The sequence below is a fragment of the Meriones unguiculatus genome, chromosome 10 (genome assembly GCF_030254825.1).
Source record: "Meriones unguiculatus strain TT.TT164.6M chromosome 10, Bangor_MerUng_6.1, whole genome shotgun sequence".
NCBI classification, from domain to species: Eukaryota; Metazoa; Chordata; class Mammalia; order Rodentia; family Muridae; genus Meriones; species Meriones unguiculatus.
This window is the reverse complement of record NC_083358.1, coordinates 12,950,759-12,974,784: the sequence shown is the minus strand read 5'-3', so window position 1 is coordinate 12,974,784 and position 24,026 is coordinate 12,950,759. Positions and strand designations below refer to the sequence as shown.

Here is a 24,026-nt window from a genome sequence, read left to right as displayed (position 1 = left end):
ATTTTGCTAAAGTTATGAATCATACTGTAAACATCTGTGTTTTCCGATGGCCTTAGGTGACTGCCGTGGAAGAGCAGTACATCCCCAGATGGGTCCAACTCATGGAATGGCTGGTCTATAGCGTGTTCTGATTAGGAAGCAAAGAAAGGGGAATGTTGGGGCTTTTTCTCTTCAGTCCAGGGTCCTGGCCCATAGAGTGCTGTCCATACTCACATTCATAGTGGGTCTTCTTTCCTCGTTAGACCCCTGGAAAAGCAAGGGGGAACCTCATTAATACTGTGCTTCTTCTCTTCTCTTTCCTTTCCTTCCTTTCCCTTGCCTTCCCTTTTCCTCTCCCCCTCCTCTTCTCTGCTCCTCGCCCTCTCCTTTCTTTCCCTACCCTACCCTTCCCTTCCCTGTCCTTCCCTTCTGTTCTCTCTCCCTCCCTCTGTCTCATCCTTCCTTTCATTCTCAATATAAGGTCTTACCTATCCCAGTCTGGCCTCAAACTCCTCATCCCCATTGTCTCTACTTCCCAAGTACTAGGTATGTTCCACTGTGGGGAGCCGAGACTCAGATGCCACTAGCTGGCGCTGACATCTTGCCCTCAAAACTTAAACCTCCAGGGTGCACGCGCAGATGCGTATACACGCTAAAGATTGCGTGAGCACGCTAAGGATTGCGTAGGCACGCCGGTAAGAGTGAGCAGCCAACCAGGGTATTGACACGTCACAAGGCCGCTAGCATAATGGTCCTAGTCATCAGGCGGGGTAAAAGTAAGCAGCCAGTCAGGGTATTCACACGTCACTCAGGTGCGACCCCGGCTTATATAAACAGCGCTACTCCGGGGCCCGTCCTTCCTTCGATCTCTTCCTTCCCCGTTTCCCCGCCCGGGGCCGCGGCCCTCGGGAAGCCGCCCGCGCCCACGAGGTGGCCGGGCGGCCTCTCTCTCCCCTCTTCATCGCGTGACTAATAAAGTTTACTGCGGAAGGATTCCTGTGGTCGCGTGCGTTTCTGCCGGCGAAACATTCACGCGGCGGCTCCCAACATCTGGTGCCGAAACCCGGGAACATTGCTGGGTAAGGAGGGCCCCCTTTAGTGGGGAGGAATTCAGAACCGCAACATTAAGGTTTGTCCTGAAAGACATGTTCGATCTCGACTTATCCCGTTTCTCATTTCGGCTAGCAGAAGCCCTTATGGCCTTCTCTGCTGTGATAGCCGCCATAGCTTTCCTTTTTTTGGTCTCATGCAAATTCAAGGACTGCCTCGGGAGAAAGAGGAGTAACAGAAGGTTAAGGATAGGGGGGTTGCAAGACAACATGCCAGAATCAGGACGTGAGATGAGGTTAAGGGTCCCAATGGATAGAGATAGGGACGTCTCTAAGAAAAAAGGCCCTTCTGTGGACGTTAAAGCCACGGAAGAGAGAGGTCAGGGAAAGGACGCCCTGGTAATAAGAGGTAAAAGAAAAGGAAAAAACTCAATAAAAAGGCCTCTTTATCCAATAAGATTAAAATTCCCGCTAAATGCCTGGGCGCAGCCATCTTGGCTTTCATCAGAGGCTTCCACGTGGCTGGCAACTGGGCGCAGCCATCTTGGCTTTGGGAAAAATGGGCGGGACCTTGGGTATGTCAGCGGTCCCCACGTGGCCGGCGCCATCTTTGATTCAGGCTAGGAGGCCCCTGCCTCCCATGTGCTCTCCATATAATTCATTTAAAAGACTGGTGATTGTTCATTACAAAATATTTTTATGCTCTTTTAAGAAAAAAAAAAATTCTAGCTAATAGGTTTGATATGGCTAAAATAATTTTTACAGTTTAAAATTGTTCTGTTAAGCAGTTAATTTTAAAGCTTGTTTAATCATTAAAAAATTTTGGTTGTGGGGGATTATAGATGCTCCACAGTGTTTACTGTATCAGCAACACCTGGTGGCTGTACTTGGTGTTGTCAGTCACAGCCTGCTAATGCTAACACATGGCCTGCCGCCATAATGGTTCAGCAATTAAAGACACATAAAGCTGTAGTTTGGCTGCCATGTTTGTTTAGGGTTTCCAGCTAAGTTTAGGGTTTCCAGCTGAGTTCAGTTACACGTGGCCAGCCACCATACTGGTCCGGAGATAAAGAGGGTAAAGCTATGAGTTTGCCACCATTCTGTTCAGGTACTGTTCAATTTTATTTAAAGATTCCTTCTGCTAAATTAAAGCCCCTATTTGATATTTTGGAAGGGGATGTTCATATTTCTTCACCCAGAGCCTTAACACCGGCTGCAAGCCACGCTCTGCGAGTGGTAAAAAATGCTTTACAGGATGCCCAATTAAAACGTGTAGATGAAACTAAGGCCTTTGACCTGTGTGTCATTAAAACTAAACATTTGCCAACTGCTGTATTATGGCAAGGTGGGCCCTTAGTGTGGGTTCATCCCAATGCCTCTCCTACAAAAATTATTAAATGGTATCCGGATGCAGTCGCTCAACTCGCACTTCGTGGGTTAAAAACAGCCATTACATACTTTGGGAGGGAGCCAAAGTCTTTAATAGTGCCTTATACGGCTCACCAAGTTCAGGTATTAACTGCTACCTCTGATATTTGGGCGGTGCTGGTTACCTCTTTTAGTGGTTCAATTGATAATCATTATCCAAAACATCCTATTTTGCAATTTGCCTTAACTCAGGAGGTAGTCTTCCCGCATGTAACGTCCCAAAAGCCACTTCGGGATGGACTGGTAGTCTATACAGATGGGTCAAAAACAGGAATAGGAGCTTATGTGGTTAATAATAAAGTTATTTCTAAGCAATATCATGAGACCTCGCCTCAAATTGTGGAATGTTTAGTGGTGTTAAAAGTTTTGAAAAAATTTCCAGGTCCCTTAAATATTGTTTCTGATTCTAGTTATGTGGTAAATGCAACCAAAATCTTAGAGGCTGCTGGATTAATTAAAGCGTCTAACAAGCTTGCAAAAATTTTTCAAAAGATTCAGTTTGCCTTAATTACCAAAAGATACCCTGTTTTTATTACACATATCAGGGCTCATTCCGGTCTACCGGGGCCCATGTCCCGTGAAAACGACCTGGCAGATCGAGCCACAAAGATGATTGCATTTGCTCTCCTTTCAAATTTAAAATTGGCTAAGGAGTTTCATAAAAGATTTCATGTTACAGCTGAGACATTGCGTAATCGATTTAACATAACTAGAAAAGAAGCTAGAGATATTGTTACCCAATGTCAAAATTGCTGTCAGTTCTTACCTGTGCCTCATGTTGGGATTAATCCCAGAGGAATCTGTCCACTACAAGTGTGGCAGATGGATGTCACCCACATTTCATTTTTTGGTAAACTTCAATACTTGCATGTTTCTGTTGATACTTGCTCTGGAGTTATGTTTGCTTCTCCCCTGACTGGAGAAAAGGCAGCCCATGTTATTCAACATTGCCTGGAGGCATAGAGTGCCTGGGGAAAGCCCAAAATTCTAAAAACTGACAATGGGCCAGCCTATACTTCTCAAAAATTTAAACAGTTTTGTCATCAGATGGAAATAACCCATCTCACAGGGCTCCCCTACAACCCCCAAAGCCAGGGCATCATTGAACGTGCTCACCGCACCCTAAAATCCTATTTAATAAAACAAAGGGGAGGAGTCCAGGAGGCTCTGCCCTCAGTGCCACGAGTGACGGTTTCACTGGCACTCTTCACTCTCAATTTTTTAAATTTGGACAGTCAAGGCCATTCGGCTGCTGATCGCCACTGTTCAGGGCCTAACAGGCCCAAGGAGATGATTATATGGAAGGATGTCTTAACTGGACAGTGAAAAGGCCCGGATCCTATTTTAATAAGATCCAGGGGAGCTGTCTGTGTTTTTCCACAGGAAGAAAACAATCCATTCTGGGTACCGGAGCGCCTCACGCGAAAGCTCGTGACAGCTGAAGATGATCTTCCAACAGACACACCTGCTACTGCTGAAAGAATCAAGGACAGCGAGGAGGACCACTAATTCTACTCGAGTGGATTCATTGCCCACAGACTGGCTTTACCCTGGGTTTCTTCTGCCTTTTCTTACTTCAGATTGGGTGGGGGTCGGAATGTTTGGTGTAGCATTGTGTCGTGGCTTAGTGTTTTTTACTCTGGTTGTTCTGCAAACTCTATACCCAAAACAAACGTGACTAGGTCGCAATCGCGCAAGCACTAGCACCCTTGGAACAAGGATCGTCTCCCAAAAATTTGGTTATCCATGTTAAAAAATTAAAACAGACTGTGACACTCAGTCGATGCACCTCAGGGGTTTCACCCATTGCACTGAGTCGATGAGTGATCCAGGTTAATGTTGCCTTTGCCTAAACGGTTATGGTACCTAGACAGGAGGGTGACAGCTCTTGCACTCCCTGGAATTTTATTCCATTGCACGGGAATGAGTGTCACCTCCTTTCTGAGATGTGGTACCTAGACAGGAGGGTGACAGCTCTTGCACTCCCTGGAATTTTATTCCATTGCACGGGAATGAGTGTCACCTCCTTTTAAAAATCTTCTCCCCTAGCCCCTGCACCCAGAGGACTTGTTTCCATTGCACCTGGTGGGGTAAGGGAGTAATCTAAAGCTTTTGATCGCTTACTCCCCAAAGAAGGAGTTTGCTTGATCGAGCTTAGGGCCCTCTTGTACCGTGCTTATAGGCTTTTAGGCAGTTTTCATTTATTTATTTATAACAAAAAGGGAGATGTGGGGAGCCGAGACTCAGATGCCACTAGCTGGCGCTGACATCTTGCCCTCAAAACTTAAACCTCCAGGGTGCACGCGCAGATGCGTATACACGCTAAAGATTGCGTGAGCACGCTAAGGATTGCGTAGGCACGCCGGTAAGAGTGAGCAGCCAACCAGGGTATTGACACGTCACAAGGCCGCTAGCATAATGGTCCTAGTCATCAGGCGGGGTAAAAGTAAGCAGCCAGTCAGGGTATTCACACGTCACTCAGGTGCGACCCCGGCTTATATAAACAGCGCTACTCCGGGGCCCGTCCTTCCTTCGATCTCTTCCTTCCCCGTTTCCCCGCCCGGGGCCGCGGCCCTCGGGAAGCCGCCCGCGCCCACGAGGTGGCCGGGCGGCCTCTCTCTCCCCTCTTCATCGCGTGACTAATAAAGTTTACTGCGGAAGGATTCCTGTGGTCGCGTGCGTTTCTGCCGGCGAAACATTCACGCGGCGGCTCCCAACATTCCACCACATCTAGTTTAGGGCATGCTGGGGATCAAGTTCAGGGTCTCCCGAATGCTATACGAGCATGCTAACTACTGTGCTTCCTAATCGAGTAACGTAGCCATTAGAAAGTAGCCATCAGACATGACCTCCTGGTGAATGTTTTTCAAATGTGGGTGATTCCAGTAAGGAGTTCAGGTCTATACTTTCTGTGGGATTCTGTGAAGAGTAAGGGGAGAATCTCATTAGAGGATGCAAGCCCTGACACTGTCCTTATTTCTGACACCAAACAAATTTGAATGGATCTTCAAACTAACCTTATATTTAACAATTTGCTAGAAAGACTAATAAGGTTAACTGGAAACCGCTAAATGCAAGAAGGACACAGATTACAATCACCCAAAGAAAGAGACACCAGAGGCAGAATCCAAGATAGTAGCAGACGGTCAGCTTCCAGTGTCTTCTTCCATGAGGCTAAGACAAAGTGTCTTCTTGGTATTGGTATGTGACAGCACTGTGGAGTGCCGCCAGCCATGGAAGGCCACCAAAATCCAGGGTCCAGAGTCTTTCCTGACACCTCATCACCGAGGCATGGTTGGTTGGTTGATTGATTGCCACAGAATTGACCTGAGCCTCCAGGACAGGTGATGGTATCGTATGACAAATGTTCTTCACCCTAAGCCTAATTGTTGGTGTTTCTGCTATGGTTTGTATTACCCTAAGAATTTATGGATGAATTTCCACCACCGTCACTATAACCATTATTGCTGTCATCATCAGTATCACTACCACCACCACCATCATTGCCATCACTACTATTATCACCACCGAGAAAGCTTAAAACCAGGTCATGCCTTTGGATTTCCTAAATGTTACAGCAGTTTATATGCCCCTTTAACAGTATGTTTATATATACATTTAAATGTCTGTCTTTCCATCTCTGTCTCCCCCTCTGCCTCTGTGCTTGTGTGCATGTGTGTGTGTTTGTGTATGTGTGTGTGTAGGGAAGACCCATGCATACCAAAGCCTGAAAATAGAAGACAGACAGCCTTGGGTTTCAGTCACTGTTTACTTCGAGAAAGAGTCTCTTGTTTCTCATGGGATATGGCGTTTCTCCTGCCTCTGCCTCCCTTCTCAAGAGAGGCGGTATGAGAGATGCTCTCTACCACAACAAGCTTTTCATGGCAGTTTAGAATCCAAACTCAAGTCCTGGCACTTGCATTTCACACTGAGTCAGCTTGCCAGCCCAGAACCATATTTTGAAGACCACTTCATCACAGGATTCTGCAGCTGTCATGAGGACATAGATCTTACTATACAAAGTGTCTTTGGAGGCCCTAACACACACTGGGCTCTCAGTGTTTGCAACCTCTGTAGGATGTGCCGCGTGACCATGGTCTCTTTAGGTAGCTCCATTAAGGTATATCCCTGTTGCCACTAGATGGCAGCAACCAGGATTGAGAAAACAACCCCTCAACTCTTCCAAACCTAAAAGGGGACTGACTCTTCTATGCCTGAAAGGGTGGCAGGTTCCTTTTCTCTACAGGGGCCAGCGCTGAGACACCCAGCAACACGTGTCTGCATGGCAAGTGACTGTCAATGCTGTTGTACAACTCATTTTGGCTTTGCAAGACTTGACGGAGGCGGCCTGAGTTGCTGAAAAGAGACTGGGTCTAGCCCCCAGAGTGCCAGCTCTTATGCTGTCTCTAGCTAGCAAAGGGAGCATGAAGATATCAGAAAGACCCACACCAAAGCCCATCTTTCCCTCTTTCATAAAGGGAACCTTGTTTCTGTGAAGGAATCAGGTATTGTTAAACTTTGTGGAGGATTTCAGGGCTTTGGCTGGTTGTGATGATGACCTAGAAATCACTGGAGTTTGAGCCTTGACACTAGCGTGTAGCAGGGCAGTTCTAGGTCCTCTGTGTCTGCGTGGCCTTGTCCTAGTCTTTAATTTCCCATAACTTTTTTCCCCCCATTCCATGTGAGGAAGGAGGATAACCCAAGGACACAGTTTCTGGGTAGTTTCAGCATTATCTGTGACATGCCGAGCTCAGCTATGTATTGGCCATATAACAGACTATCAGTCAATATTATTCCATTGTTATGATATGTGTCTGTCTCCAGGTCCCTTTGTCAGTTCCCTGCGGCAGAGATTCTGTCTCATCCTCCACATTGCCCCAGCACAGGGTCCTCAGCCTGACCTAGAGGTGTTCAATAGCTGTGTATACAATAGACAACCAAATAGATATTTCATCTCAGGGATCTAGCAAATCCTGGCACCGTGAAACTCATGAGTTGACCTCCTACTTGCAGTGTTTTCTTTAAATCCAAATCAGAGGGTACGATGGTAGTTAAAGTATGCTTATCAGCCTCAATCAAGCACTATTTGCTGTGCTTCCTTGGTGCAAGCTTTGTATCTCTTGTTCCTGACTTTCAGTCCCGTTGCCTGTCATGGGGCACTTGGCCTGTGTCTCTTTGAATAGGCGTCTTTCTTTAGAAGGCAGGTTCAGTAGGGATGTTTCTAACTCCGATGTGTAGTGAATGGATCCTTTTGCCGAGATCCTCACACATCCTCAGCTGTGCCCATTGCTAAGATTCATGCTCTAGACCAACCCGAGGGTCTTGTGTACATTGAGATCTTGCTAAAATTCATCAATCAAAACAACAAACAAAAGAAAGCACAGTCCCAGATCCTGGTTACGATAGTCTCCTGGCCTTCAAAAGCCCTTTCTTTGTATCTGTATGCCATGTGTTCTTCATATTTGAGTTCTATCATTCGTGTTAGGGACTATGCTTTCCCTATTATTTTCTTGATGTGAAGACTGATCTTTTTAAATATTTGATGCTTTAGTTGGGAGGGACTGTTGAAGATGTTGTGATAGGTGGCCTGAAAGAAAGCCTGATAGAAGGATTTCTTTTTTTTTTTTTACTTCCTGGGAAAAATAAATAACAGAATAGGCAAAATAAAAGCACTTGGTAAACATGGCTCCATTTCATCACCGCTTTTACGGGCCATGCTTCTGTGTTACTGTAATGTTGGGGATAAACCACACTTTAAGCCATCATGCAAAACTCAGACTTAGAAAATGAGAAGATATGAATTTGAACCCGAGTTTTCCTGTCAAGAGAATTATAGTGCATCTTAGCCCATTGCTTTATTTGAGTTAAATTTACTATTATTTTCCCTAACAATCATAACAGCAGCGCAAAGAACTCCTTTAAGTCAGGTTGTTTGTTCTAAACCCCACATGTTAATAAATGTACGTCTCGTTGTATATATGAAATGTATGTTCTCGTAGACTTACATTAGATTTTTAAGGAATTTCCTTTTTGGCTTTCAAATCATTGCGCAGAATATCCGAGCAGGCACCGTGTCAAAATAATCAAAACGTATTTAACACTCTCTCGAAAAATCCATTTAAAAATAAGAACGTGGTCCAAGGATGATTTTCAGACCATAAATTGAAGTGTAAATATTCAAATTATTTTCATAAACTATTCAGTTCTGTTGGGCTTTTATGCTATCATACAGTGATTTTTTTGTATTTAAGTTTTCTCGCACTTCTCTTTTTTAAGAGCCTCAAGTGTCCCATAAAAAGCAAACACTTGAATTTTCAGTTTCTAGGTACTGCATATTTTTCCTTCTGCTTGCCTTATTTTTATAACGGTGATTTATATGGACATTACTAAAGAAAAGGAAAGGAGGATTTTGAAGAGGAACTGCTATATAACAACTGCTTTAAAAAATCTATTTCCAATGCTAAGGAGCGGCTGGGGGAGGGAGGAGAGGGATCCTGGCACCATATCAGAGCACCATCCTGGTTTCTGAGACGGCCATTCCTGAGTCACTATCTTCCAAATATTTATTGAGCCTAGCAGAGGAGGGCAGGATAAGAGTGCCAGATGCCGTTTCCACTTCCAGGGGTAGGAGGAGGTTGGAGGGTGCAGAAAGGCCAGCACAGACTTCTCGTCGTCGAGGCTCCTGGAAGAGCCATCATGAAGAAAACAGCTAGAAAGCCAGGCCTGGTAGTGCAGGCCAGCAATCCCCGCCACTGGGGAGATGCAAGTATGCAGATCACAAGTTCAAGGGCAGCGGCCTACAGAGTGAGATTGAGGCTGGCCCTAGCAACTTCCTAAGAACCTATCTTAAAATAAAGAGAAAAAAAAGAGCTAAGATTCAATGATCATCGGGTGCTTGCCTAAGATGTGAGACCTTGAGCTCAGTCCCCTGTACTGCAAAAGGAAGTGAAAACCAAAGTAAATGCAGGAAAGGAAAAACAAAATAAACAAACAAAAACAAAAACAAAAAAGAAAGAAATGCCCACCCCACGGGGGAAAAAAAACCACAGCAGCAGACAGTCAGGGGTCTGGCCAAGTTGATGGGACCATGGCGTTAAATGATTAAACCCAAGAGGGACAAGTACTGGGAGTGTCATCTCGCCCCTCCTCCTAAGATCCCAAAGAGAAACCAGCCTTCACCCTCAAAGAACCAGTGAGTTTAATAGGCCTGCTTACATCTGAGCCTGGATTAGCGACTGGAGTGTGGCTGACCCCAATGACCAGCACTGGAAAGCCTTCACCCAGCCTGAAGGGGGGCACCCCTGAGCTGTGTAGATGCAACCTCTTCTGCCTAGTCTTTCTCAGACTCTGTACTCTACTCCAGGAGGTGAGACCAAGAGACCACCAGTATGTGCGGCTAGGGCGGAATTGTAGGCAAATAGCGGGGGTGGGGTGGGGTAGGGGGAACGGGGGGAGTGCAGGGATGGTGCCGACAAGAATCTTTTCTTCATGGCGTCTGACTCTGCTCGCCCTTGAATTCCCGCCCTGACTCCCTCAGTGACAGACTGTGATCAGAACATGTGAGCCAAATAAACTCTTTCCCCAAATGGTTGGTTTTGATCAACATATTATCGCAGCAACAGAAAGCAAATTAGGGTACTTCCTGAGTAGATTTACTGGGATAAAGAACAGGATGAACAAAAATGAGGGAGAAACGTGAAGAAGCACTCACTGAGACGCTCTAGAAACTTCTGTGCTGTCACTGAGACAACAACCCCACGTCTTTGTTGGATACTGTCCGTTCATGGATCAGTTGCTATGTTAGTCACTGAGACAGAGACAAGCTGAGTGGCAGTTAAATATAGTGGGGATCTTGCCCTCAATCAGTTCTGGGCCTGTAATAATTGCTAGCATTACAAATCTGGACATCTCCTAGCAGCCTCTGTTTTCTCCTCCATAAAATAGGGATAGTAATATAAACTGCCTGTAGGTCATGTGGACATCATATAAGGAAGCCAACACGTAGTGTTTCATATAGTGATATGTGGTAGCTAAGAATCTAATAAGCTTTAATGAAAAAAGCCTTGAAAGATTTTGTCATTGTTCTTAAGGAGTTAACACTCTCAGAAGGATGATGGAGCTTTCTTCTCAGGAGGAACAGTGGCCAGACCAGGAGCATAGGCACCCGGCATCCCTGCATCCTCTGGGAACTAGGGAATTTGTCTTCTCCTCTGAGGCTGAAAAGGAGTGGGCACTGGCCATGCTGGGAAATGCTAGGGAGAGATGAATGATAGTTACACCTAGGATTTTGAGCCAGACATGGAAACCCAGCTATACACAGAATGATTTGCTGAGCTGGATGCCTTCAGCTCAACAGCTACGTATCACTGCCCTCATGCTTTAAGGACAAAAGGGAGCAGTCAAAGGCCATCATCTCATCTTCTTCAAGTATGGGATACCTATAGTCAGATAGAAACAGGTGTTAAGGTGACTACATAGACCCTCATGTGGATTCTGCCGATGTGGCATTCCTGGTGGGTCTAGCTAGAATAAAGAGGGACACGGGTTTGGGTTTTCCAAGTTGGACAATATACAGAAAAAAAAAAGTTCATAAGAAGAGCAGGCACTGAGAAGGAGACTGAAGGTACTTCCAGTTGGCATTGCTTGTCAGCCTGGGTACTTGGACCACAGCCTTTCAAACATACAGGGGGAGCCCTTTCCCTAAGCTCCACAGAGGGCACCAGCATGGAACCTTGTCAGAAGGTGTCTGGGTGTACCCACCCAGCTCTTTCTTAACTGACCACCCGATGACCCATCCCAGGTGCCCTTGTGGGTAATTTTTCCAGACTAGTGTTTTGTTTTGTTTTGTTTTCATATAGACTCGGCCTATGCCTGGGTAAGAACGCGCTGTGTAAGGCAGTTCTTCTGCACCTCGCCCTCCAAATGTGCAAACCAACAACCACAGATAGATCCCAGATGCTGTTTCCCTGTTCTTGACATCCTTGAAGTGGGCCCTGCCGGCAGGCACACCTGCCAAAGAAAATGCTGTCCTCGAAATGCTCCTGGTGTGGTTCTCAAGAGGTGCCAGGCGAGGAGGCTGGAATTGCTGACTTCCCTGAAAGAGAAGCCGGCGGCTGTGGTCGCCAGGGTGAAGTCCCTCCACAAGAAGACCCAGAGCAATTAAACCCACTTGGTCCACATCACAGAGAGCCCACCCCACCTGTCATTCATAGCCCAGGAAGTACTGGTTTCTAGGAGGGACCTTCCCAGAAGGGAAGTGACTCAGTGTGGCCTCAGGCCCCTCCCAGAGCCCAAGTACACAAGGTGAGATGCAAAGAGCATTTGGAGGTCACTGGTCCAGCCCTCTTGTCTGGAGGACAGATGTGAGCTACCTAAGTCCATCTACGGAAGAACCTGGAGAGAGCTCCTGTCCATCTGGGTGAGACGTCATGTCCACAATCCAGACTTGTAGACCCACCCAGACTTCACTAAGACTTTCTACAATATAGAAAATGGGCTTAGAAGATCAAGGCTCAGGAGCTAAACTGCTCCCTGGGAGCACTTACTCCCATAGAAAACATGTTTAGGGACTGGGGGTATGGTTCAGTTAGCTTGCAGGAAGCCCTAGTTTGACCTGAAGCACCACACAAACTAGAAATGGGTGGTAAACATCTGTATTGCCAGCACACATACACACACACACACACACACACACACACACACAACCTTAGCTTTTTAAAAGGTAACATGCTGGCATGATGCTTCAAAGTGATTGGATAGAGTAGGTGAGGGCAAGTTAGGGAAGGCGGTGTTACTTGCTCTTTGGAAACTAACTGGTCAGACTATTAAAGCACAGTGAGGAAGTGATGGGGAAGGAGAGGACCCTGTTTCTATCTGTTCTCACCCTACCAGCCACCACTCGGACCTTGCAAATGCAGTGTCTTCCATGGCAACTTGACAGAGTTTGAACTTATTTCTTAGCGGTGAGACCACAGCAGACTGAACGAGGCAGTGACAAGACGCAGGGCGTGCTTCTGGAAGATTTAAATGCAGGAGTATGAAGGGCAGATTTCAAGGAATAAGGGATAGAGGTCCAGAGACAAACTTGAAATCCCTGATGGCCATTTCAACGGGAAGGAATGCTGGTGGTCAAAATGTAGTTGATACGGTGGGTTTAGAGAGGAAAGATGGACTGATCTTGGGTGGCAGAGACAAAACGGGATGACTTTTGGGTTGGGAAGCAGAGAATTAGTGGTCCCTCGAATTAGGGAAGGTAAGATAGAACCTACAGCAGGGGAAGGCAGTGAGTTTCATGAATGACTTCTGATACTTGCTGAATGTATCATCCACACCTTTGACCTGGGTCCTAACTCCTTGTGTGGTCCTCCAAATAGCTTCGTATAGTGATTCAGCCCAAGCAAGTTTTCCCAGAGTCTCTCCTGACTGACAATAAGCCCTTTAAAGACCATCTCCTCAGCATAGATTAGAGTTCTTAATATTGAGACAGGTTACCCTTGGGCTTCACCATACCCTACCTAGATGAAGACAGGAGCAGGAGCTAGCAGCAGCGGAAGCAGCCTGTGAAAAGGCCATGCTTGGATGTTAATCTGATATTTAGTAGGACCTTCCAATTTCCTGGCTGTTGTACGCTAGGTAAGGTCTGTAGACCACATCGGATTCAGAACAAGTCTGGGTTGTTCTTCCTCCTCCTGGTTTGAGAGCTCATTCACCCTAGGCAAGGAGAGAGTTCTGACAACAGCTCAGCAACTACAGTTTGCAGCAAATGATTACAGTAGATGAACCATTGGTTAAGAAAAAAGTCAGGGCTACTCTTTGAGGTATGTCTGGGGTATGTTTCTCATCCATCTCTGTCAGGATCATATACAATTCCAGATTCCTGTAACTCTTTAGCTTAAAGTATTATAGGGTGTCACGTGCTAAGTGGAGGCTGAGAGAAAAAGAGTTCTGCTGGCAGCTCATTCTTGTAAAGATTTAAAAAAACATAGTAATCCATTAGTAATCCATTTACATTTTATAATAATGGTTATATACTTTTGGTACAATACGTACTCAGCCTAGTCCTGGAAAATGACATGGAAATACAAGTTTAAACTCTAGGCATTCCACAGCAGGCTTGTTATAATTCCCATTACTACTATTTTTGTTAAAAAAAATAATTGCTATATCAAGTATCCATCAAGAGGGAATATGTGAGTTACATATGGTACACCAGTAATCTCAGCACTCAGGAGGTGGAGGCAGGAGGATCAGGAGTTCCAGGCTACTCTGGGCTTCCTCTGATGGCTTTCCTTTAAGAAGCAAACTTAAAGAGAAGAAAAGAGCAATAAAGATGGATATAGTTTATTTGTGGGCAAGGAGGCAGGGAGGAGAGAGAGCTTTTCATTTCATGGCATTTCAAATTTACCACAGTTACCAGGATAACACTTTGACTTGTTAATATGCTTGTGTTTTCAATTGTACCGATTTGATGCACATATTATTATAAGACATATTATCAGTAACATTTTCTTATTGAGGATGTGTTTTCTATCATTATGCAAATTAAATGCAGGTGCTAAACATACATTTTTATTTTAAGCTTTTTTAATATATCCAGCACGGTGTTAAGCATTTTGTCTCTGGTTTAAATCTCAGAGCTCCCTCCTAGTCTTTGCAGATGGCTCAGTGGGTAAAGTGCTTACAAGCAGGAGGACCTGAGTTCAAATCCCACGAACCCCCACAAAAACTGGAAACAGGATGTGGGTGGGGTGAGATGGCTCAGAGGGTAAAAGAGCTTGTCTAAAAGCCTGATAACCTCAGTTCCATCTGCGGGACTTCCATCGAAGAGAACTGGTTCCAGAGAATTCTCCGACCGCCACAAGCAGTGTGCTACGTAAGCGTCTATACCCTCACATGTCGTATACACACATACAAAATGATGCTAAGTAAAATTAGAGGTTTAAAAGCTCAGCCGTGGCAGTGCATGTCTATAATTCCACTGCTTCTCTGGCGAAATGGGAGGCAGAGACAGGAGAATGGCTGGCAGCTCATGGGACAGCCAGCTACTCTGGCATATGCAGTAGGAGACACCAAATTGAGCCTGCCGCCAACAAGGTGGAAGGAAGGACTGAGACTTGAGAGTGTCTCTGACCTCTGTACATGCTGAGGCACCCATGCACCCTTAGTCTCTGTCTCTGTCTGTCTGTCAGTCTCTTTCTCTCTCTCACACACAGAGAGATAAACACTCACACACAGAGACACACATAGACAGACACTGACAGACAGACACACACAGAGAGACACATTGACACAGAGACATACACAGACACACACACAGACAGACACAGAGACATACACAGAGACACACACAGACAGACACTGACAGACAGACACACACAGAGAGACACATTGACACAGAGACACACACAGACACACACACACACTTTAAAAAAGTTCTTTCCTGAGATCCTGTTGTCCTGTGATCTCTGTGGAAGAGTAAGTGGCTTTATCAAGGCTGGCCAGACAGCCGGTGAGGCTGCTTTTCCACTCAGACTCTGGGACTTCGAATCTTAAGTCCTGCAATGTCATCATCTTACATAGTATATCAGAAGCTTCCTAGATTATTAGTAAGAAAGAAGATGGCTGACTTGAGGGGGATTGTGAAAACGGAAATATGAGATTTTCACATTCCTTGCAGTGTGCATGCAGGCCAGGAAGAAGGTCCTCACTGACCACACTCTGCTCTGCTCCATTAGTGTTGGGACAGTCCTTCAGCAGCTGACCTACAAATTAGGATGAGTCAGTACTGCTGGCAGTATTTACTGAGCTGCTGAGTGCTAAGTCCCAGACATAGGGCACTCAAAGGCTTCATTCTGTGTCCTGCCTCAGGCAGTTATCTGGGTATACCTGAGCCACAAGATACTCAAAGATTGGGTGTTCAGGTTTGCCAATACTAGGACTCTGAAGAATTGTTAATATTGGAAGTAATTTCTGAGCCTAGTCGTCCATCCATTATAGGGAACACCCATGTCTCCTGGGGGTGGGGGGAGGAATCTCTGTTTCTAGATACGCAGCCCCTTTGAAGGGTGAACTTTAGTTTTTTCAAACTTCATTTCGGCCCATTCCAAATTAATGGCATCCCTGCCTCACTTCCTACTTGCCCATCAGACTGACGATCCGATGACCTATTTGACATTGAGGAATAGTTATTGATTTGAGATCTCTACACACTTTGCTAAAAGTTCCTTGTCTTATTAGAAAGGTCCAAGGTTATCCAATTCAACTGCCTCCATCTGCTTAGAAGATTCATGGTTAGGCCACGGAATCTGTATAACTGTGGGAACATATATACGTATTCCCCAGTTATGTGTGTGTAGAACATAGGCTTGAAGCTTTTGAAAATAAATTATTTCCATCGCACTCTACAAAAATGCTTTTGAAATGGTCGTCATTTTATTTGGCCAGTGGTCTTTGGAGACTTGGGACAATAATATACTTCTTTCTACCTTATGCAAATATATGCATATCTTAAAGCATTCATGCATGTATTACACACTTTATAAATCTGAGTAATAGAAATGTTTGTGTGTATAAATAGATAGAATAAGGAGTATACATTCTGTATAAAATAACCTGTATGGTATTTGTTTACCCCCCCCCCTTTTTTTTTATTTATGAGTCGTCCTCACTCACTATAGAAGAAAGGAAATAAATATGCAAAATACTGCTGGACTTTTAATGGCGTGCCTTCCCATCTTAGCTCAGGGTTTCTCTACCGAAGCTGACCTTGAAGCTGCTTTTTAAATACAAGTCAAAATATGCAAATTCCAGAATATCTGGATAAGAATCCTGTGTTCGGAGTTTTTCAAATTCACACTTCTGCATCTGTTTTTTTTTATTGTTGTTGTTTTTTTGCTTGTTTGTTTGTTATTTTAATCTCATATCCTGTCTTTCACCTGCTCTCTAATCTATCTCTATCTGGCTGGTAGGAATGTTGGGGTTCTTCCAGTGTACCCATCCTCCCCATGAGACTTTTTTCTTTGTTCAATGACTTAGAATCAGTAATATCCCCCCATGTAGGTTACCTCCATTCAAACTCCTTTTAAAGTTGCAGTTTCCAATTAGCTCACAAAATCATAGGTTTCAATGTGACTCCTTCATACATCCTTAATTTTGGCTCACCCCCCCCATTCTCCTTTCCCACATCCATCCCTGCAAAAATCTTTTCATGCTCCCATATTCCCTCCCTCCGTTTTCAGATCACATATATTCTACAATCCCCTTGCACTTAAAACCTCTTCTCCTGACCCTCCTGGCCCCTTTATCTCTTCTAAGTTTGTACACACATTCCAAGTTGAACAGAAAAATCTAAAATGATTGGATGGGGTTGGGGAGAACATGCAATGTTTATCTTTCTGAGCCGGGTCTACCTCGCATGGTATAATATATTCTAGTTCCATCTGTTTTCCTGAAAATCCTATAACTTTATTTTTCTGTGCATCTGAATGAAATGTTGTTGTGTAAATGTATCACATATTCAGTATCCATTCATTGGGTGATGGGCATTTAGGCTGATTATTTTTAAAAATACTTTTTAATGATCTTAAACCGTCTCTTATCCAGTGGCTTTAATTTCTTTCCTTTTGGTATGCATGTCACCTAGGGTCTGGGTGTCATTGTACTATGCCTTTTGTCTTGTGTGGTGAGGAGATGATGCCCGCATCCATGTGGCTCTCTTATAGATAGTAAGTCACACAACATACACATTTGTAGTCTCTCTTCATGTTGATGCTGTCCATTTCACCGGATCCCAGAGAAGCAGCTTCTGTCCCCTGCTTGAATTTCATATGGGTCTTCTGGAACCTGCGTGGCATTGGGGGCATATATATCACCTCTGTCCTCTTATGACCAGGAAGACTCACAACCATGAATTTCTCTGAAGTTTATGATTGGTCCCTGACTGCCTCTGCCATCACATTTGGCAGAGAATCCCCTTCTTGCAGTTACATGAACAAGCAGATATTCTGAACCGATGCATGAATGAATAGGAAATGTATCAGTTCCAAAGGATAAATCTCTCATGTGCTAGAGAGGAACATCGGGCAAAACCTTTGGTTGTGCTGTTGCTGGAGGATTGGGTCCATGCTGTAATTAATGCTACTTGTTGCAAATGTTGATTATGTCTTTATTTTGTTTGTTCAAGTTTCCCTGCTTTCAGAGCTCCATGACCATTGGCATAAAAAGTCCTGGGAATGGAGCGTTAGCTTCTTTCCGTGTAAGGGCATCGTAATTCCCCCCAAACACAGCCCCTCTCCTCTCTCTCTCTCTCTCTCTCTCTCTCTCTCTCTCTCTCTCTGTCTCTCATCAATAGAGGATGAAAACATTATTGGATTCGGGAGTTGACAGGAGTCCTGGGTGTAGTTGGGGACTGGGAGACTAGGGGGATAGATTTATGAAATGGACCATTTCAAATGGCATTATCTCCCCACAGTGAGGTACACCTTTCATAAATCATGGGCGAGTGCTCAGAAACCCAGCATTTGTTATTCCTGCGGAAGCATGTATTTGCAGTCCCCAGCATCGCAGGGGAGAATGGCTAAGGTTGCTTCCCTAGGTTTGAAAAGGCAATTAATCCACTTACAGTGAAATTGCAAAAGAAGAAAAAATTAAAATCACATAGAAGGGTACTTCATAGAAGCTAAGGACTGGGTGTTTACTGCTGGGTTTTTGTTTTTTAATCTTAATTTCCTTTTTGCTTATTTAGGCCTTACTTAATTATGGCCCGGGTTTATTTTATTTTGTTTTATTCTTTTGGCTGATTTTCGCCTTAATCCTTGTGCTGTATTGGAGTAAAGTAGGTGAGTGATGAAGAGCTGGAAAGCAAGTGGCTGGGTTCCAGCTGAGCGTGCCTTTCCTCCGGGTGGCCCACGGAGTACACCTGTAGTCACATTGTGCATGGTGGCATTTGTGACACGGGGCTTCCTTCCTTTCCAGTAGCCAGATCTGATTTGCCTGTAGACACAAACTGGATCCTTCTTCATGTGCCCTCAAACATCATTAAAGTGCCTGATGGCAGTCGGTTTCCATAGAGCACTCAGTTCCTTATATGTTACCCTGATTGTTCCCAAGACTGCCAGCGCAGCATGAAGACTTGCTCTTTGGCAGAAAGAATGAAGGGCCTCAGTCCCATCTGAGGAAGAACATGGTCACTGGGCTCCTTTCATATTCCAGAGAACAGCCAGAGGACAAAGGTCAATCTCTCCAAATAGCAATAACAATAAAGAAGAAAAATTGGTATCTCTTCTTCCCCATCTCCCCTAACCTTTCTGTCTTTGAATTAAGAAAGAATCAGTAAACAGCATGCCAAAAAATGTTATATAGGACACTTGAGTGTAAAACTTTCCTATTTATTTTAAGTCAGGGACTCACTTCATGCCCAAATCTAGTCTCAAATAGAGCAATCCTAGTGCCTCAGCTTCATAGCTCTAGGATGTCAGGTATGAGCACCAAGCTTGGCTAAAAAGTCACATTTTAAAGGTAGTTCCAGGGAAAAACCTTGCATAAGAGACATGAGAAAACAAAACAAAACAAAACAAAATGAATGTTTACAATGACCTCAGATTTGATTAACTGTACTCAATGATCATTTTAAAGCATAAATGAAAAACCCCTCATTGAAATTTTTGGGTATCACTGGAAAGGCCAATCAGATCTAGTAAGTGAGAGATCTATTCACACACTTAATTCTCTCAGCTTGCTTGGAAGGGATTAATTTCAAAGCCCGTAACAGTAACTGAGGTCCCAGGTCAAGGACAGCTCTTAGAAGAGTCTCTCTGGAGTCTTTTCTTTTCTTTTTTCCTGCCTGTCCATCTATTCCTCTCACCCAGGGAAATGAGATGTCCATTTGCAAGAATATATTAGCATAGTCTTTCTGGTTCCTGACAGACCAATTCCAGTGTGAAGCCTGCCTTTCTTTCCTTACTCCTTTTCATCCTGTTTCCAATTTGGTAGACTGAAGACAATGATGACAACTCCTCAAAAATTTCTCCAGAAAGTTAGCTTAGGAGTAGGGATTCGTTCAGCGGGTAGTATCATTTACTGCAGAAGTAGGAGGACTTGATTTAAGATACCCAGCACCCACATAAAAAAAAACAGGTGAGACCACATGTGCCTATAACCCCAGGTCTATGTGGAGGGCAGACAGAAGAATCATCAAGGACCATGTGACTGTCAGCCTAGTTCCAGATTCAGTGAGAGATCCTGCTTTAAGAGCATAAGGAGCTGACATCCTCCTTGGGTCTTTGTGCATTCTCTCTTCCTCACTCTCCCTCTTTCTCTCTCACACACATACCCCCCCCCAAATTATAAAAGATCTAGATAGTGAATCAAGGCAAATCACATAGTAGGGATTTAAAACAAAGAGTAATTAGCAATTACAGAGTGTCTTCTGAGTGACACACATTTAGCTGTGGCTTTTCATTGGTTTTATTTTAGGGTCTTGATATTTTTAAGCTAGGCTATCCTTGAAATTGAAGCCCTCCTCTTCAGTCTCCCGTGTGCTGGGAATACATTGAGTTTTATGCTCTGTAGACAACTTGCCCATTTTTCCTGTTTATTTTTCAAAAACATCATCTGAGCTAGGCATCACTACCCCCACTTTCTGGATAAGGGCAATAAAGTGCATTAAAACTCGAAAAAAATGCAACCCAATATTGAAACCCAAGTCTGTCTGATAGCAGGATTGTGCTTATACACAACCTGCTTATCCCCTGGGTGTGTGAGTGCCCCACCTGGGTCTGTGCATCAGGACTGGGAAATATGAACAAGAAGACACAGGAGAGCCCACTGTGAGGACCTTCAGTCTAGGATAGTCACTGGGATTTCTTGGTCACAGGCCCACAGGCTTCACCAGAGCAGCTTCACCAGAGCAGCCTCGCCCTGCTCTTCCACTCCATCAAGCTAACCCCAATACAAAAACAAATTGGAGGGAAATGGCTCCCTGCCAACTCCTCGGGCACATCTGGACAAATCAAGAGCAGCGAGCCTCTGAACAGAGGAGAGAAGTGTTAGCATGGGGTGGGACCAGCAGTTAAAGGCAGACCCACCAAAGCTAGCCAATGGCCTGCTACTCATTCCAGAGTTCACCATTTGAAGGTGAATTCTTTCCCACCACAGATGATTACCTAATGGGCAAAATGGCTCCCTGGTGGCCCAGAACAGTGAGGGTCAGACTTCTGAGCATGTGGTACAGGCTCCTGGAGATGATGTCCCCACCATGGAGATCCAGCAATATCTGTGACCTCTGCTGTGGGGCTGATGTCCTCAGTCACTTCAGAGTTTTGGATTTTCTGTTAGGGAAGAGTCTGCTCGTGAGTCCTCAGCCTGACCTTTTAGAAGCTCAACAAGAAGATTTGGGGGTTGGGGAGCAGACAAACCAAATCAACACACAGGACTCTACTGATTTCTGAGAATCCCTCCTGCATTTTTTCTTGGCCGTGTTATTGTCAGCCTGGGATGACATTATTGTTGCATTCGGATTGGCTTTTGTCTTTTTTGTTTTTAAAGATTTATTTATTATATATACAGTGCCTGCACCCCAGAAGAGGGCATCAGATCTCATTATAGATGATTTTGAGCCACCATGTGGTTGCTGGGAATTGAACTCAGGACTCAGGAAGAGCAGCCAGTGCTTCTAACGTCTGAGCCATCTCTCTAGCCTGGCTTTTGTCTCTTAAGATGCAATACAAAGAGCCATCCTCCAGATCTTCTCTACTCTCTCTGCGCACACCAACTTGACCCTCATCATTGAGAATGACCTCTACTTTCTCAACATCTGCATCTTCCATCCTCCGTCACATTGAGTTGAAGTCATTTCACATCTCTTGCCTGTGCTTTACTATTGACTCCTTAAAGACAGAAACTGCTTTCCCTTCAGGATATTCAGCCTGTGTGTTGGAGTCACATTACCATTTGTCTCCGATGTGTTTTGTTTCTGCCAAACCAAGTTTGGTCACCACTTACATAAACTTGAACTTGATTAACTGAGCTTGATGGTCACCCTAAGACACAAAGGGGAGAGTTCACCTTGTTGAGATTTGTCAAAGTGTCTCTATGGAAGGAAACGTGAGCCAGAAATTGAGAAATCTGTTCATGCACTCCCGTCTATTTGGCTAGAAGGGATTAATTTTAAATCCCATGGTTGAGGTCCCAGGTCGTAGGAGATGTAACCTGAATTCAGCGACTTTTTCCCAATTTAGAAATTATGGCAGGCCACTGATCCGATGGCCTAACAGAGAAAGTGTCAGCCATGAGGGCTTGAGACTCACATTATCCGGGGAGGTCATCTCTGATGCTTATCAAACAGGCCCTTGACCCAATCCTTACTGGTAAATGATCATGGACCCCAAGGATGGAGGAAATCTTGACCCCAATAATTCAACAGGACCCACAGCACAGTGAGGAAATTTCTGCTCACTCAGTTATAGTCCTTGCTGGGCCTAAGAGTTGGTTTTCATTTCTAAGGATTCCTTTAAACTGGAATCTCAGCTGGGTGCAGTGGCGCACACCTGTAATCCCAGCACTTGGGGAGGCAGAGTCAGTGGATCTCTGTGAGTTCGAGGCCAGCCTGGTCTACAAATCGAGTCCAGGACAGTCAAGCTATACAGAGAAACCCTGTCTCAAAAGAAAAAGAAAAAAAAGGAAGATAAAGTTGGATTTTTTTTTTAACCTTTTGTGTAAACCTTTCTCTTTGTCCATTGTCCAAAAATCTCTTTGAGTTTGTCCATTTATTGCTTTCCAATATCTGGAGTGTTCTTGCTCTTTGGGGCTTATGCTGTTTATGCTGTCCATACACAGACGTTGGATGGGACAGGGCCTGTGGTCAGAGCTTCTGGGTTCAGAGTCAGTCCTGGCTCTTAATTTACTATTTCTCATGACCCTGAACATGCCATTTTGTCTCACTGGTATTAATTTTCTCATCCATTCCTCTGGGCTACTTAATACCTACTTTACAATGCTCACAGGCTTTTTGGGCAACAGGGTTATATAATGCTCTACACTAAGCGGTGAACTTGGAATGCACTTCGGTAGAACTGATTTCCTTACAGAAGACGACGAGTCAAGAAATTCTTCAAATAATTGTGCTTTTCAATTCCTCCTCTGAGAATGGAGGAGAGACAACTTGGCACGTTTTCCTTTATGACTTTTAAGACTCTGGAACTTCCTCTCTGGATGGAAACTTATTCTTCGAAATTACATTTACTTGTGCGTGTGCGCACAGGCATGCGCATGTGTGGAGGTTGCAGACAACTGGAAGTCTGTTTTCTGAATCTAGCATGTGGCTCCTGGGGATCAAAGTCAGGTCCTCAGGCTTAGTGGCAAGTGTCTTTAACCACTAAGCCATCTTGCCTGTCCCTTAGAAAATTCATTCTTAACACGTATCTATGCCAAAAGAAGAATGACTTCCCACCCAAATACGGGTCTCATATTCTCTCCCTCTCCCCCTCCTCTTTTCCTCCCCCTCCCTACTTACCTACCTTCATCTTCTGAAAGGCAAGAGGGCAGGATGATGGTTAGTGTGATGTAGCCTGCAGACACTAGGCAGACTTGGAAAGCTGCTCAGCGTGTTTATCAGGAGGACCGCAGGAAGACTTCATAAGATGTAATCCTGTGTCCTATAGTAATGGGATCCAAAGCAAGACTGTAACCTAAGTCTGCAGCCTGAGTTACACTCTGACCTAAGAGTTACAGTGGCAGGGGGTCCTCAGAGAAGTGAGTGGCAGGCTTCTTCTTCCCAGAAAACCCAGGGGAAAGAAAACCTCATGTGACTCTGTTGTCTGGAGTGCTGCATGCGTTAATCCGGAGTCGGAAGCACTCTCTTTTTCTTGTCCCGTGTTCATTCACCTCCAGAACAGAGTAAGTTAAAACCATAAAAAAAGAAAAAAAAAAAAAAAAGCCTTCCCACTCAATAAAGCCCTATATGGGGGAAAAAGAAGGAAGAAAAGAAAACACATTAGTCTCCCATTAAAAATGGATTTTTAAAAAGTCCCCCAAAGAAAAATAACAAACAACAGCAATGAAATAGAGTAGGATGAAACAACTAACTAGTGACCTACAAATGAGCTTAGTAAATGTTATATTTTCTTAAGTCACTTAGGTCTTTAGCTTTCTGTTACTGCTTGAAGCAATAAAGGCAGAGACACTGCCATTACCTTCTAAACCTTTTAATTTACGTGTCTATCTATCTATCAGTTTGTTTATTTATGCCCCTAGCTACATGTTACAAAGCAGGTACCTCTCGCTTTGGAAATTAAAGGCGATGAAACGGGTGGGGTGCCCGCATTCCCTCTCCCTGCTTGCAGGGGCATGGCGACAAAGTCAGGGAACACAAGGTACAGCAGGAGCATGGACTGGCCCTCTCAATGGCTGCAGAGTTTCCTGTCGGGGCAGGGTTTCAGTTCAGACCCCAGCGGTACCCGCTCGTCCGCAGACCCCGGCTAGTCATAAGCCAGAGAAATATGCTTGCATTGTCCAATGCAGCAATTTTGTGTCCTCCCAGCTCCTGAAGAAGCACCCCAAAGACAATGTGCCACC

The 24,026-nt window shown here is 44.7% G+C and overlaps 1 protein-coding gene across 3 annotated transcripts in view; it reads left to right on the top strand.

Moving 5' to 3' along the window:
- The window catches only part of Wwox (WW domain containing oxidoreductase), a 906,316-nt gene that overhangs the window by 651,913 nt on the left and 230,377 nt on the right, over positions 1 to 24,026 (top strand). The window contains exon 9 of one of the 3 annotated variants that reach the window (XM_060391917.1): positions 3,840 to 5,120. The exons of the other annotated variants lie outside the window; for them this stretch is intronic. Coding sequence (XP_060247900.1) covers positions 3,840 to 3,965 — 126 coding nt within the window. The 3' untranslated portion in view covers positions 3,966 to 5,120. Of the gene's footprint in view, positions 1 to 3,839; positions 5,121 to 24,026 lie in introns of those variants that run through there. 3 annotated transcript variants of the gene reach the window in all.